Source organism: Marmota marmota, unplaced genomic scaffold (assembly GCF_001458135.2).
Source record: "Marmota marmota marmota unplaced genomic scaffold, marMar, whole genome shotgun sequence".
NCBI classification, from domain to species: Eukaryota; Metazoa; Chordata; class Mammalia; order Rodentia; family Sciuridae; genus Marmota; species Marmota marmota.
The window spans coordinates 34263050-34277014 of NW_026000082.1; the positions used below are offsets into that span (position 1 = coordinate 34263050).

Sequence of the window (13965 nt, forward strand, 5' to 3'; positions counted from 1 at the left end):
TTCTTATCTACATCCCACCACTTGCCGTCACCCTAAAGTCATATGGGACTCACTGCTGTACACACACCCTTGCCCTTTTATAGAAACACACCTATCCCAGTTTTTCATTCTAAAGCCAAAGTCATGGTGTCATTGCCTACAATCAATTGCCCCACCTTTGTGTTTACTCCCCTCCACCACCACCCCATATATTTTTTCCTCTTAACAACCCTCTCAGGCCCCCCTCTTCCTCCCCAGACAGGAGCACTTTTCCTGGTCCTCGGTTTAAAGCTGAAGAAGTAACAGTGGGGAAGGGTGTGGATCCCAGGATGGGCAGGGATCAGGGATCCTTAGTAGGAAAGGCTGGAATGATGATAAAGGATGGCATCCAGGTTTTCTAAAACTTGGGCGTGTGACTGTGGCCTGAGAATGTATTCCTCTGAAAAGCAGTTTCTTAAGGGCAGGGTCTTCCCTCCTCCCCACCTCCTAAGGAAGGGGGAAGGCAAGGCATGGTGACAGGATCCACGGTGGCTCTGGTGACAGCAGTCGAAGGTCAACTCTTTGAGAACTTGTGTAAGGCCAGTTCTGATCTGGTTCCCAATTTTACCAGCAGGAAAAGAAGTGTGTATGTGTGTGTGTGTGGGGGGGTCTCTCAGTGACAAAGAAAAGCGACAATTGATCTCCACTACAATGATTCTAAATGAGCAGGTGCTTCTTGGGGGTGAGAAACCTCTCCCTTTGGAGAGGGCGCCTTTGGGAAGGCGTCGCAGAGCATTCAGGTCGCAGGGAGGGGCTGGGGTGTGGGGAGGGGGCTGGGAGAGCCGACCCCAGGTAACCCGGGAAGGAGGAAAGTGGGGGCGGGCAGGCCGGGATCTGGGGGCCCCTCCCAGCTGCGGGCTGCTGGCTTGGGGATGGGGCGTGACTGCGAATTCTCCCCGCCGCCGCCGCTACCGCAATAAGAGAGAAGTCCGAGGCAGCTTCCTCCTCTCTGCCCAGAAGGGGCAGCGGGCAGAGGCGGGCAGCACCCCACTTCTCCCCCACGTCAGCACTTGTGGCTTCTGGGAACCGGGGCTGGGTCGCCCCAGGTCGGTCAGAAGCGGGCTCCCCTGGGACCAGGTAGGCGGCCGTGACAGGTGGGGGCTGGGAAGGGCAGGTGGTGCCCCTCCCGCTCCGGCAGGGACACTCTAGATCGCCGGGGGATGAGCTTGCACTTGGGGAGCAGACTCAGGGAGCTGACCGCCAGGGATACCACCCCTAAAGGGCTTAAGGAGGAACACTGGAGACCTGCAGAGTGAGGCTTTTAATATTTGGGGAGAGAGCTGAGAAAATATGGAGAAAGCAAACTAAAGAGACTCCCCCAAAAGGTCTGATGGGGAGAATGTAGGGAACCTAGGGAGTGAGGTTGATAGACTTTGGGAAGCAGGCAGAGTCAAGGGAAGGGGCTCAGGGGAACCCCAAAATGGTCTTGTGGGAGAAGTGGAGGGGACTTTGAGAGTGAGAAATTAGGGAGACGCTGAGAGCTCTGACAGAGGGGGACTAGGTGGAGGGTCCTGGGAGGATCCGGCGCGGGAGTTCACGGGAAGGGAGTCAAGGAGGGTGATTTGTGGAGGACGCAGTACTGGGCATAGTCCCGGGGGTCCAGGAATGCCCCTTGTCCGGAATCGGCAGAAGTCGGGGAGAGGCCGGTGGCCGGCGAGGTAGGCGAGGCGGCCACGACTGCAGCCCCCAGACCCTCGGGTCCGGCAGTGGTGGGCGGGCTCCGGTGGCAGGGGATTCCTTCAAGGCGCTAGAGCCGTGGGTCCCAGCTTCCTGGGGAAGTCCCCGCCCTCAGCAGGGACCGGCCTCTCGAGGCGCCCCCTCCCCGCCGGCAGTAGCGGTCTAGGTCCGCATTCCCCTCGGGATCCGGGAATTGCTGGCCGCCCCGACGGAAATCCTGCCTTTGACCGCGAATGCCTGGAGGGGCTGTTTCCATGGCAACGAGAGGGCGGAGAGGCCAGCGGGCGCTGGGTCACTGCAGGCTCGCTGCTGGCGGCCCCCTTTGGTCCCGCTTTCGTCCGGGTTTTGGATCCTCAGTCGGGGGCATGCTGCCCAACCGAGGAGTGTGGAGATGGCATTCAGGTTTCAGGGATCCTGGGGTGAGGGATCTGCAGTCTCAGAGAGCTGGGTTCTTAGCAAGATTGGGTTCTTAATTGATGTGTGACTAAAGGCAAGTTACAGGACTTCTCTCAGTCTCTTCCTCATTTGAACTATGCGGAGAAATTATTTCTCCCCCTTGTGAATCACCTGCAGAAAAGCAGTTTTTGTTTTGTTTTGCTCTACTGGAGATTGAGCCCAGGGCCTCAGGCGGGCTAGGCTAAAGCTCTACTTCTGAGCTACATCCCCAGCCCTTTTTATTTTATTTGGGGTCAGGGTCTTGCTAAATTGCCTAGACTGGCCTGGCCCTGGAATCCTCTGCCTCAGTCTGCCTCTAGCTGGGATTACAGATAAAGCGCTTTTGCTGAAGGGGTTAAGGTTATCACTGTCCTTCACCTTCTCAAAACCTGATGGGGGAGCCGAAAGCCTGGGTCTTACTGACAGCACCTCCAGAGACCAGCAGCACACAGTTGGCATCTACTGTGGATCTGCTGAGAATTCATTCTAGGGATCCCAGCAGGGTTTGGGATCTGTCCCTATCCTCCATGCGCCACATCAGGTTGGCTGCCCCTCAGGCCTATGGTCTCTCAGGGATCTTGAGGCCTTTGCATCTTTAGGTTTGTGGTAGGGATTGAAGAGCAGGGCTCTGTTGCCATTTCATGGATGGATGCAGATTTGGAAGTCAGTGTCTTGCAGGGCCAGCAGTAGAGGCCCTGAATCCAGGGTATCTCATTTTATTATGGTGCAGGAAGTAGCCAGAGCCGAGGCCTGAGTCCCCATTCCTTTTTTTTTTTTTTTTTTTAGGTATAGGGTATTGAACTCAAGGGCACTCAGCCACTGAGCCACATCCCCAGCCTTCTTTTATATTTTATTTAGAGACAGGGTCTCACTGAGTTGCTTAGCACCTCACTTTTGCTGAGGCTGGCTTTGAACTCTGTGATCCTCCTGCCTCAGCCTCTGGAGCCACTGGGATTACAGGTGTGTGCCAAAGTGTCCAGCCCCATTCCATTCTTGATTAAACTCATATGGCCTCTGGAGAGGGGGATGGTGGAATGGGGAGGAAAAGGCAGGGCCCATGGGTTTAAGGTTAGCTCCTTCTCAGCAGTGGGTATGAAGCTGTGAGTGAGGGTGTGAGACTTAGTGAGTTTGGTTTGGGCTTTGAGTAAATGAGCTTGAGCCTGGAGCTTATATGTGGTTGTTTGGGTGTTCTCTGTAGCCACCTGGGGCTGATGTGCCAAAGGAAATGGCCAGACCTTGGCACGATGGGTATGGAAATCCAGATCTGGGAAAGGAAGGAGGAGCCAAAGCCTTTTCCATACAGAGCAGACTGGGTTGGCCAAGATAGGAGAGGGCAAGATGCCTCCCACCCTACCCCAGCAGGACCCCTGGGGGCACTTCCCATTTGGCCACCTGTGGAACCTAGATCTGATTCCCTCAATTCCCCCCAAACTACTCATGGTTTCCATTCTCCTGAGTCTCAAGCCAGCAGGATCAAAAGACCCCTGTTTTAGAGGTTAGTGAGCAGATTTTCAGTGATAGGTGGAAAAAAATTTTACCCAGAAGAATGTAGAAAAAAACTCAGCTTCTATCCTCAGGACCATGTGGAGGGTAGAACTAGTGTGTCACAGAGAGGCCTCACTTATACACAGACACACACACGCATGTGCACTTACACACTCCCCTGGCCTTATCAGGGGTGATAGGGTGCGTCTCATGGGGTAAGTCTTAGCCTCTGCACATTCAGGGGTGGGGAGGGCTGTGAGGCCTCAAGAGAGGAAGGTTGAGATACAAGAGGGTTGAGAGCTGAGGGCCTCAGTGAGGGAAATGAGGGCTCAGTAAGGGCCCTTGAGTCATGTGGGTGGCAGGACTCAGTGAGAGGACTGCAGGCGAGGATGGAAGCCCTCAGTGAGGGCTCAGGGCTTGAGAGGGATGGGGGAGTCTGCAGACCTTAGACTTACTTCTGCCCCTCCAGCCTAGGGCCTGCCCCTGCTTAGCCAGGAGCCTGAGGAGAAGCCGGAACTCTTGCAGGATGGTGGTTTCCTGCCACTGCCCCAAGTCCCAGTTCCCTTTTGGTGAAATCCCCAGGCGTGCTAGGCACTCCCACCTTGCTTGGGAACTTCTCTTTCTTCTCAACCCCGCCCAATCTTGCATTCTCACCTCTCCCCCTACAATACCCCCCGCCCCCCCTTCTTCAAAGGGACAGGAAGGAAGTGAAAGTTCATTGAGCACCTACTGGGAGCCTCATATGTCAGGGGCTTGACAGCATTTGATGCTCAGGAGCAACCCAGTGAGGTAGAAATTTGTATTCCTGTTTTATAGGCAAAAAAACGTCAATTCAGAGAGATGAATTGCCCAATATCTCAAGCTAGTTGTCAGGCAGGAGTAGAATATGAGCCTTAATCTGTCTCCTGATCCCCAGATCCTTGGCAGGGGTTGAGAGGGCAGGACATCCTGTGCCTACATCAAAGCCTTGAAGGCCTTTGGGAAGTATGGCCCTCAAAAAAGGATGGCTGGAGCCGGGCTCAGAGGCTCATGCCTGTAATCCCAGCAGCTCTGCAGGCTGAGACAGGAGAATTGTGAGTTCAAAGCCAGCCTCAGCAATGATGAGGCGCTAAGCAACTCAGTCAGACCCTGTCTCTAAATAAAAGACAAAATAGGGCTGGGGATGTGGCTCAGTGGTCCAGTGCCTCTGAGTTCAATCCTCAGTACAAAAAATAATATAAAATACAAAATAGGGCTGTGGGTGTGGCTCCGTGGCTGAGTGCCCCTGAGTTCAATCCCTAGTACAAAAAAAAAAAAAGATGGGTGGGCCTGGAGCTCCTATGTATAAGGTAGGGATGAGTGGGAGACAGATTCCCTGCTGGGTGGTTAGCTGCCATGTGACATGTCAGGGATGATGTTTTCAGTTGTCCAGGGGTTGAGTAGGGAGAATGAAATTCACCATTTAGGGACAGCATGATCTTGCTTGGGCTTTGGAGAACACCACCACAGTGCCAGGAACAGAACTCTGGACTGAATAGTCCTGGCTTTGAATCTTCTGCCTGGCTTTGTGACAGGCAAGTCACTGCCCACCTGCACACAAGAGGAGAGTAGATTAACAAGTGTTCCTGGAAGCCATGCTACTCTGCTTTGGTGGGTCTCAGCCTATCTTAGCCACTGCACACTAAGCAAGAGCTTTGTCACATGAAGTTCTCACAACAGTTCTGCGTGGAAGGTGCAGACAAGAAAATTGAGACTCTGAGGCCTTGATGTTCATCTGAAGAACAGACCTAGAGAGGGTCACCCAGGGGTGGATGTTGAAGTTAGGGAGTACCGTGATCTAAGGTTGGATCTCAGCTCTGAAACCTGTAATCTGATTTAGATCCTGATGGGGCTCTGAGAACCTATTCCTGTTAACCAGATGTTCAAGGAACATACTCTGGACACGGGTTATAGCTCAGTGGTAGAGTATGTGCTTAGCATACACATGGCCCTGGGTTTGATTCCCAGTACGCACACACAAAAAATTCACAAATAGGCTCCAGGTCCTGCAGTGCCCAGAATGCTGGTGGCCATTCTTTGAGTCACTCCCTTTCTGGTGATAGCAGGTAGCCAATTCAGAGTCTCCCAGAAAAGAAACACAGCAGATCAGTTTCTCTCTCTGGGCCATAACCACAATATAGAGCATATAGCATAGGGCCTGGCACACAGCAGGCACTCATAAAGGGACACACATCCTTGCTTCTACTAGAACCACAAAATAGAACAGTGCCTAGGTGGGCTTTGGAACCAAATGATTGACCTCCTGCTGCAAATGTAATCTTGGGCAAGTTACTAACAGCTGTGCCTCAGTTTCCTTTCTGTAAAATAAAGCTTAAAAATAAAATCTACCAAGCTGGGGCTGTAGCTGAGTAGTAAAGCACCTGCCTAGTACATGTGAGGCACTAGTTCGATTCTCAACATCTCATATAAGTGAATAAATAAAATAAGGTCCATCAACAACTTAAAAATTAAAATAAATAAACCTATTTCATAAGGTCACCAACTGAGATCATGCATAGGAATTGCATGGCATGATGCCAACCACTATGTAAATGTTTAATAAATTAGCACATTTTTACTAATAATGTGTGTCATCCAGACTTTGAGGAAGTCTAATCACTCCCTAGAGAATTGGTGGCAGGAGAGTTGGGATCAGAGCTAGGGGCAAAGAGTCCTGGGGGCTATTCTCATGCAGATGCCTGAGCAGAGAGGACACAGCCTGCTTTCTCTAGTCCTGTTCCCTCCCCACCACCTCCGGCTCTTTAGTCTCTTTAGTTTTCTGTCACTGACCTTTCTTTTCATCTTTTCCTTTCTCTTTTTCTGTTTCTATCTCTCCATTGCTCTTCTTTCTACCTTGCATTTCTGTCTCCACTTTTCTTTTTTGCATTTTTTTTGGGTCTCTCTCTGGTGGTGACGGGCGGGAGCTGCCTGGTACTGGCTGAGGGGAGCTGATTCTCTGCATCCCTTTCCAGCTCTGCCTCCCAGAAGTCACTTCAGTAGCCTTAAGTCAGCCATGGTGGGAATATTTACACCAGGGACATCAGCAAATGCTACAAATCAGGGCTTGATTTTTTTTCTCCCATCCTCTGTCTCTCTGGCTTTTTAGATTTTTTTTATCTTTCTTTATTTCTCTCTCAGTCTTTGCCCACCCCACCCCTGCGTTCTCTCTCTCTCTCTCTCTCTCTCTCTCTCTCTCTCTCTCTCTCTCTCTCTCTCGCTGTCTTTCTCATCTTTTTCTCTCTGACAAAAACTACTTGGGAGTCGGGGGTGGGTACATAGCTCAGTTGGTAGAGTGCTTGCCTTGCAGGCACAAGGCCCTGGGTTCAATCCTCAGCACCACCGAAAAAAAAAAAAAAAAAACCACATGAGCTGCCAGGTGCAGTGGTGCATGCCTGTAATCTCAGTGGCTTGGAAAGCTGAGGCAGGAGGACAGAGAGTTCAAAGCCAGCCTTAGCGATTTAGCAAGACTCTAAGCAACTCAGTGAGACCCTGTCTCTAAATAAAATACAAAATAGGGCTGGGGATGTGGCTCAGTGTTAGAGCCCCTGGGTTCAATTCCTGGTACCAAAAAAGAAGGAAAGATAGAAAAAAGAAGAAGAAAAAAAAAAAAAACATGAGTATGGTCACATGCAATATGACCCCTCTCTAAGGCCTTGCAGATGCCAAACCCTGTGTCCCACAGCCTCTCAGCCCCTTAGCATACTGGTCCCAAGAGCCAGGCCCAGATGGGTCCCCTCAAGTCTGGGTGTGATAAAGCCCTGAGAGCTGCCCACTTCTGCCTGCTGGCCAAACATCAGCCCTATCAGGGCTCCTCCTCGGCCCACTAGCTTTTGGTCTTGTTCCCTACCCCCATACCAGGAATGCAGAATCTGCGGCTCCCCTTGGACTGTAGAGATATGCTGTGGCAATCTGCACCTGAGTATTATTTGGAAGTGAGAACAGTGTAGCTATGTGTGGACCCCAGAGTTGTATAAATTTGTATCCTATAGAGGAGAGCTGTGCGGGGCTGTCTCAAGAAGAAGGCTATGTAATCTATGTGTGTCCCTATCTGGGCTCTGAATTTGCACACATTTATTTGTAGAAATGGCTGCAACTACCTATATCTGTGACAGGGAATAGAGAGGATTGGTTGACAGCTCAGATTTTGGAGTCAAATGCCAAGACACATCTGGGTGATCTTGGACAACTTTCTAAGCCTCTCTGTGCCTGGGAGTTGCCTCAGCAATAATAAAAATATTTAAATTTAGGGGCTGCAGTTGGAGCTCAGTGGTAGAGCGCTTGCCTAAGATATGTGAGGAACTGGGTTTGATCCTTAGCACTACAAAAATAAATAAATAAATAAATGAAATAAAGCTATTGTGTCCATCTACATCTAAAAAGAATTTTAAAAAATATTTAAAATTAGGCCGGGCACGGTGGCGCATGCCTGTAATCCCAGCGACTCGGGAGGCTGAGACAGGAGGATAGCAAGTGCAAGCCAGCCTCAGAAATGGTGAGGTGCTAAGCAACTCAGTGAGACCCTGTCTCTAAATAAAATACAAGATAGGGCGGATGTGGTTCAGAGGTTGAGTGCCCCTGATTTCAATCCCCGGTACAAAAAAAAAATAAAATTATAGGGTAGTTGTGAGGTGGTATTGGTACAGTTTAACATACTGGCAGCTACATAGAAAATACTATAAATTCCATATTTTGCTGGTTTTTTTGTTTTTTTTTTTTTTGTACTAAGAATTGATCCCAAGGGCAAGGGCACTTAACCACTGAGCCAAATCCCCAGTTTTTTTTTTTTTTTTTTTTTTTTTTGAGACAAGATCTCACTAAGATGCCTAGGGCCTCACTAAATTGCTGAGGCTGGCCTTGAACCTTCAATCCTCCTACCTCAGTCTCCCAGGTTGCTGGAATTACAGAAGCCAGCCATATTTACTGTTCTTGTGGAGAGGCTGTGTGTGTGTGTCTATGTACAGACGGATGAGGGCTGGAAATTCGTGTATATGTGGCGTGTGAACACTTGAAGATGTATGTGTCTGGGAATCAGCACAGAGGAGCTCAGAGTCTGTATGATGTGTGGTATGCAGCTGAGACACTGTCCAAGAATGTGTCAAGAGGCCTGTGTGGGTTGGCGTTAGCTCGGTGCAGCTTTTGAGGTGTGTGTTTGTCTTCCTGTGAGAAGACCTTCATTCTTACCTTGGAACCCTTGCTTTCATATCCATCCCATCTCTCCTCTCACCTTCCCTAAAGTTCCTTCAACTCGAACCTAGACGTCTCCTTCCCTTCCTCCTTTATTCTCTCCCCTGCCCCAACCACATTGCAACCCAGCCTTGCAGACAGTGGTTTCACAGAAGGGTCCTGGGGCAAAGGTCTCAGTGGGAGTCTAGAGAACGGGGCCTATTTTAGGGCAGACCTCTCACCACAACTGTCCTCACAGTTCACCACATGGGTGTCACCCTCCGCCCCATGAGAGAACAGTTCCAGTGAAGGGTGAGAGGGGCTGGTGGGGCTAGGACAGAGGTCTGGCCACTGGTCTGACAGAACTGTCCACAGGCAACTGAACCTGTTAGATGTACGAAGGTCTCCTGGAAAAGACTGGTGGTGTTGGTTTAGAAGGGCAGGATTCTGAGAAAAGAGGAAGAGTCTCTTTATAGAGGAGGGCAAGAGGGGGCCAAAGGAGGCAAGTTAGAGCCCCCCTATCTCCGAGATCTTCAGACCCCTCTCGGGGAAACGGGTTCTTTGAGATGGCCCCACCCTACAGCTCTCCATTCCTCTTACATCTTGGGAAACAGAGCCCTCTCCCCAGCCAGTTCCTCTCTGAGTGTTGCAATGGCAGAATTTCTGGCCCAGAGGAGGAGGGGTGGGGACCCCTTGCTCAATGACCTCCCTACCCTGTTGCTCAGAGGACACTATTGCTAGGGAAGGCTTGGTTCATTTGGGGAGCTCCCCAGGGGACTACTGGCCCTAACTGCTGCCCTAAACCTTTCTCTGATGTGCGGTTAGGAGTGGAGCTCTGGAGGTAGGTGTCTGCTTTTGTTCTGGCACCAGAGATCCTAGGGCTGCTGGGGTTTGCCCAGGCCGGGAGCAGAGGCAAGGTTCCAGGGAGCTGAGCATAGCTTGATAGAAATCCAGTTAGAGAGATGGGTCTAAATACAAAAATATGAGCGTCTGAGTGTGAGAGTCTGTTAACCTGGGAGGCATCCACGCCTGTGGACGTGTGTGGGGGCTGTCGTGCATCAGAGCCTGGGCTTGTTGGAGCTGTGCTGGTGTGTGGTGGTGTTGGCAAGCACACTCACGCAAGCATATGCTGTGAGTGGTGTTGTGTGACTGTGTGCTGGTGTGTGTGTTCATGTGTTGGTGTCAGGGGGATCCGAGTGTGAGAGAGTTGGTGTGGGTGGTGTGGCCTATGTGAGAGGGTGGATGTGTAAGTGTACCAGGGGTGGTGGGATGGAAAATGAAGGCAGAAGTCATGCTGGGGTGGAGCCCAGACCTTCTGGCTTCCTGAAGAGGGCAGGAGCCGGGCAGCTGGCTGCCAGGAACATTGGCAGGACCTTCATCTTTCATGTCCTTCTGTCTCACCCTCAGGTCTCCAGCCCCTCCCAAGGACGATGCAGCAGCCCTACTGACCCAGGAGTCAGGGCCTGTGGGGTGAGTGGGGGAGGGGGGAGGACTAAGGCTTTTAGGGTCAGGAAACAGGGTGGGGGTGGCCTTCCTGGCCCCACAACCGCCTCACAGCCCCCTCCTCCTACAAGGGCCCTGTTGCTAGGTAACGGATGGGTGAGCCAGAATGAGGCAGCTTGAGAGGCCTGAGGCTGGACCCACGACAGGAAATGGCCTTGATCCCCCTCTGCAGGGAATCTCCAGGTGCAGACACACAGCTCTCATACACACTTACACGCAAACATGCAGACACAGACACACAGACACACACACACAGGCACGCACAGAGACAAGCCCATAAGCTTCCACCCAGAGCTGTGTTCATGGTCACAGACACACAGACCAGAGACACCGGCTCATACAGACCCGAACACACGCGCACACACACAGACTGACACTCACACAGAAACACATACTCACACGCTCATATGGATGTGCACACACATAGCCAGACACACTTGCAGACCTTTACACAAACTCTGTACACACCAACCTGCACATACAGATGTTCACCAGGAACTGCACGCACACAATTAAACACACTTAGAGACACACAAAGACACATGCACAAGCACCCAGAAGGAGTCGCAGAAACAACATTTCAAAGCAATGGGAGGCAAAAATATGTAAACCTACACAGCACCATCCAATGTAAAACATCAGCCCCAGGGATGTGGACTTGAGGGGGCGGGGAGACAAGCACTGAGGAGACACACTCTATTCAAACACATGAAGGCAGACCCCAAAATGGCCCTGCTGCATCTTTGTCCCTTACTAGGGAGGATCCTAATCCAGGCCCTTGAGTGGGAGTTTGGTGCCTATGCAAGTGTGTGTGCATGTGTGTGTGCCCGTGCACACATGTGTGCATAGGGTGGTGCACTTGGCAAGGGCCCCTGAGTGAGGCACACCCCCATTCTGCAGCAGGGTTCCTGGAATGGGCTGTGTGTTCTGCAAGAAGTTGGAGCCGGGGCCCAAGGAAGATGCTGGCCTGGAAGGGGACTTCAAGAGCTATGGGGCTGCAGATCGCTATGGCCCTGACCCCACTCAGGCCCGGCCTGCACCCTCCTTTGCCCAAATCCCCAATTATAACAACTTTACCCCCCAGCCCACCAGCCCTGCCTTCCTTGATAGTGGCACCATCAGGGGCATTTCAGGTGAGTCCAGAGGCCTGGAGACAGGTGCTTCCTGGGTCCTAAGAGAAACTGAGGGAAGGGGACATGTGGACTTGTCCTTAGAAGCTTCCAGACTAATGTGGAAGATGCAGCTGTCCTCTCAAGCTTACCCAGATTGAGGGAGTGTGCACAGCCCTACCCTGAAACCCCAGTCTGAGAGGGAGATGGAGCTCTGTTCTCATCTGAGAGAGGCACCTCAATGACAGATGCCTCTGGCCTCTCGGGTGCCACTTCCCAGGTTGGGGGGGGGTCTTCTTGGTGGGGAAGAGGAAAAGTAGACAATTTGGGGACTCTCCAGGGTAAGAAGGGCATGAAGCTATGTATCCTAAATCCATGTAGGGGCCAAGGTGAATTTTGAATCCAAAAATCCACTGGATTCCAAAGGCCTCTGGCAAAATTGGGGCTCTGTGGCAGTGGGGAGGCACAGTGCCTGGCTGGGGAATAGGAATCTCAGTGTGCAGCACCCTTGGTGCTCTGTTCTGTTCCCTATTCTACTGAGCAACCCTGACTCTGCAGGGACCGGGGTGACCATGTTCATTGCCCTGTATGACTATGAGGCCCGGACAGAGGATGACCTTACCTTCACCAAGGGCGAGAAGTTCCACATCCTGAACAACACGTAAGTGACCAGGCCACTTAGTTCAGGCCCCAGGCGGGCTGGGAGCAAGACCCCAGAAGAGTTCTATCTGGTCCCTGTCTTCAGAAAGCTTCAGACAAGTTGGGGACACATATGCATGAAAATAAAACCCCTGGGAGTGCAGCTCAGTGGTAGAGCACTTGTCTATCATATGCAGGGTTTTGGGTTCCATTCCCAGCATTGAAAAACCAAACCAAACAAAAAACACTGGGTGATCATGGTGGCAGAGGTGGGGTTAATCCCATCTACAGAGGTTGAGGCAGGAGGGCCACGAGTTCAAAGCCAGCCTGAGCAACTTAGCAAGATCCTGTCTCGAAAGAAAAAATGGAAGGAAGGAAGGAAGGAAGGAAGGAAGGAGGGAAGGAGGGTCGGAAGGAAGGAAGAAAGGAAAGAGAAGGGAAGGGAGGGAGGGAGCAGGCCGGCTAAGGGTGTAAGTCAGTAATAGAGTGCTCCAGGGTTCCCCCCCAGAACCATACACATCCAAAAAAACAAAAACAAACGTGGGTGACTACTTTGTGGGTGGAGGGAACATGAGGAAATATGAACACAAAAGAACACCAAACTTGGTGTCCAGGGTAGTGGTGCTCAGGGCAGGCTTCCTGGAGGAGATGATTTTTAAGATGAGATTAGAGAAATTAACCAAGAGTGAAGGAAGAGGTGAGAAAGGAGGAAGAGAGAATGAGAATAAATGATGACTTCTGAAAACCACCAAGCAGTTAGGTCTAGTCGGATCATAAAGATTGAGATCCAGGGGCTGGGAATGAATGTGCTGGGTCCTGGGTTCCATACCCAGCATGGGGAAGGAAAAAAGAAGAAGAATGAGCTGTCTGGATTTTATCTAGAAGGAAATAAAAAAAGAAGAAGAATGAGCTGTCTGGATTTTATCTAGAAGGAAATATAAAACCATTGGTGGGGGAGCATCAGTGGGGCAAGAGACCTAGTTAGCTGACTCACTCCTGCCCAGGTAAGGAGCGAGAGAAAAGAAGCCAGGAGATCCAGATGTCCTCAAACTGATTCCTTCTTCAGAGAATAGCCCTCCTGGGACAGCTGCAGTGGCTGGGAGCAGAGCTGATCCAGATGGGGGAGTCCCTAGATGAGGGGTTGGCAGGGCCAGTATCCACCAATCAGCATGGCCCTGTCTGGCTTCGGTGTGCCCCAGGGGTTGGAGCTGCTGCTGACTACCCCTTCACCACCCTGTTCTATGCCTGCAGTGAAGGTGACTGGTGGGAGGCACGGTCTCTCAGCTCCGGACAAACTGGCTACATCCCCAGCAACTATGTGGCTCCTGTGGACTCCATCCAAGCTGAAGAGTGAGTGGGGAAGGCGGGGAGGCCGGCCCTACGGATAAGATCCTGGAGTCCAAACTCTGAGCCTGCCCACTTGTCTACACTTTTGTAAGGTTACTGTGGGAATAAAATGAGACAATAATGATGAAAATAATAGTGAATAATGCATATATAGCAGGTATTGTGTGCTGGATGCTCTTTAAAGTGCTTCTATTATTACCTCTTTTACAAATGAGGAAGCTGAGGCTCAGTGTCCACATGGCTAGTGAGCTGCAGAGCTGCTGTATGAAGCCAGATAGTCCTGCAGCAATTGCCTGGCCTCTCAATGATGGCAACTGTGTGTGAGCTTTAAAGAACTATAAAGTGGAACCAGGCATGGTGGCACATGCCTGTAATCCCAGCAGCTTGGGAGGCTGAGGCAGGATGATTGTGAATTCAAAGCCAGCCTCAGCCATTTAGCAAGAAGCTAAGCAACTTGGCGAGACCCTGTCTCTAAATAAAATACAAAAAAGGGCTGGGGATGTGGTTCAGTGGTTAAGTGCCCCTGGGTTCAATCCCCAGTACCACAAAAAAAAAAAAAAAAAAAAAAAAA

General features: G+C 51.2%; 1 protein-coding gene across 7 annotated transcripts in view; it reads left to right on the top strand.

The window, feature by feature from the left end:
- The first annotated feature begins 939 nt into the window (after positions 1–939).
- Positions 940–13965, top strand: part of Fgr (FGR proto-oncogene, Src family tyrosine kinase) — a 23284-nt gene continuing 10258 nt past the window's right edge. Inside the window, exons 1-5 of one of the 7 annotated variants that reach the window (XM_015485426.1) lie at positions 940–1095; positions 10204–10266; positions 11200–11432; positions 11967–12069; positions 13299–13397. In XM_015485426.1, the coding sequence (XP_015340912.1) occupies positions 11213–11432; positions 11967–12069; positions 13299–13397 (422 nt within the window). In that variant the 5' untranslated portion in view covers positions 940–1095; positions 10204–10266; positions 11200–11212. Of the gene's footprint in view, positions 1096–9492; positions 9638–10201; positions 10267–11199; positions 11433–11966; positions 12070–13298; positions 13398–13965 lie in introns of those variants that run through there. The other 6 variants (XM_015485428.1, XM_015485427.2, XM_048816021.1 and 3 more) reach the window with 6 other exon arrangements.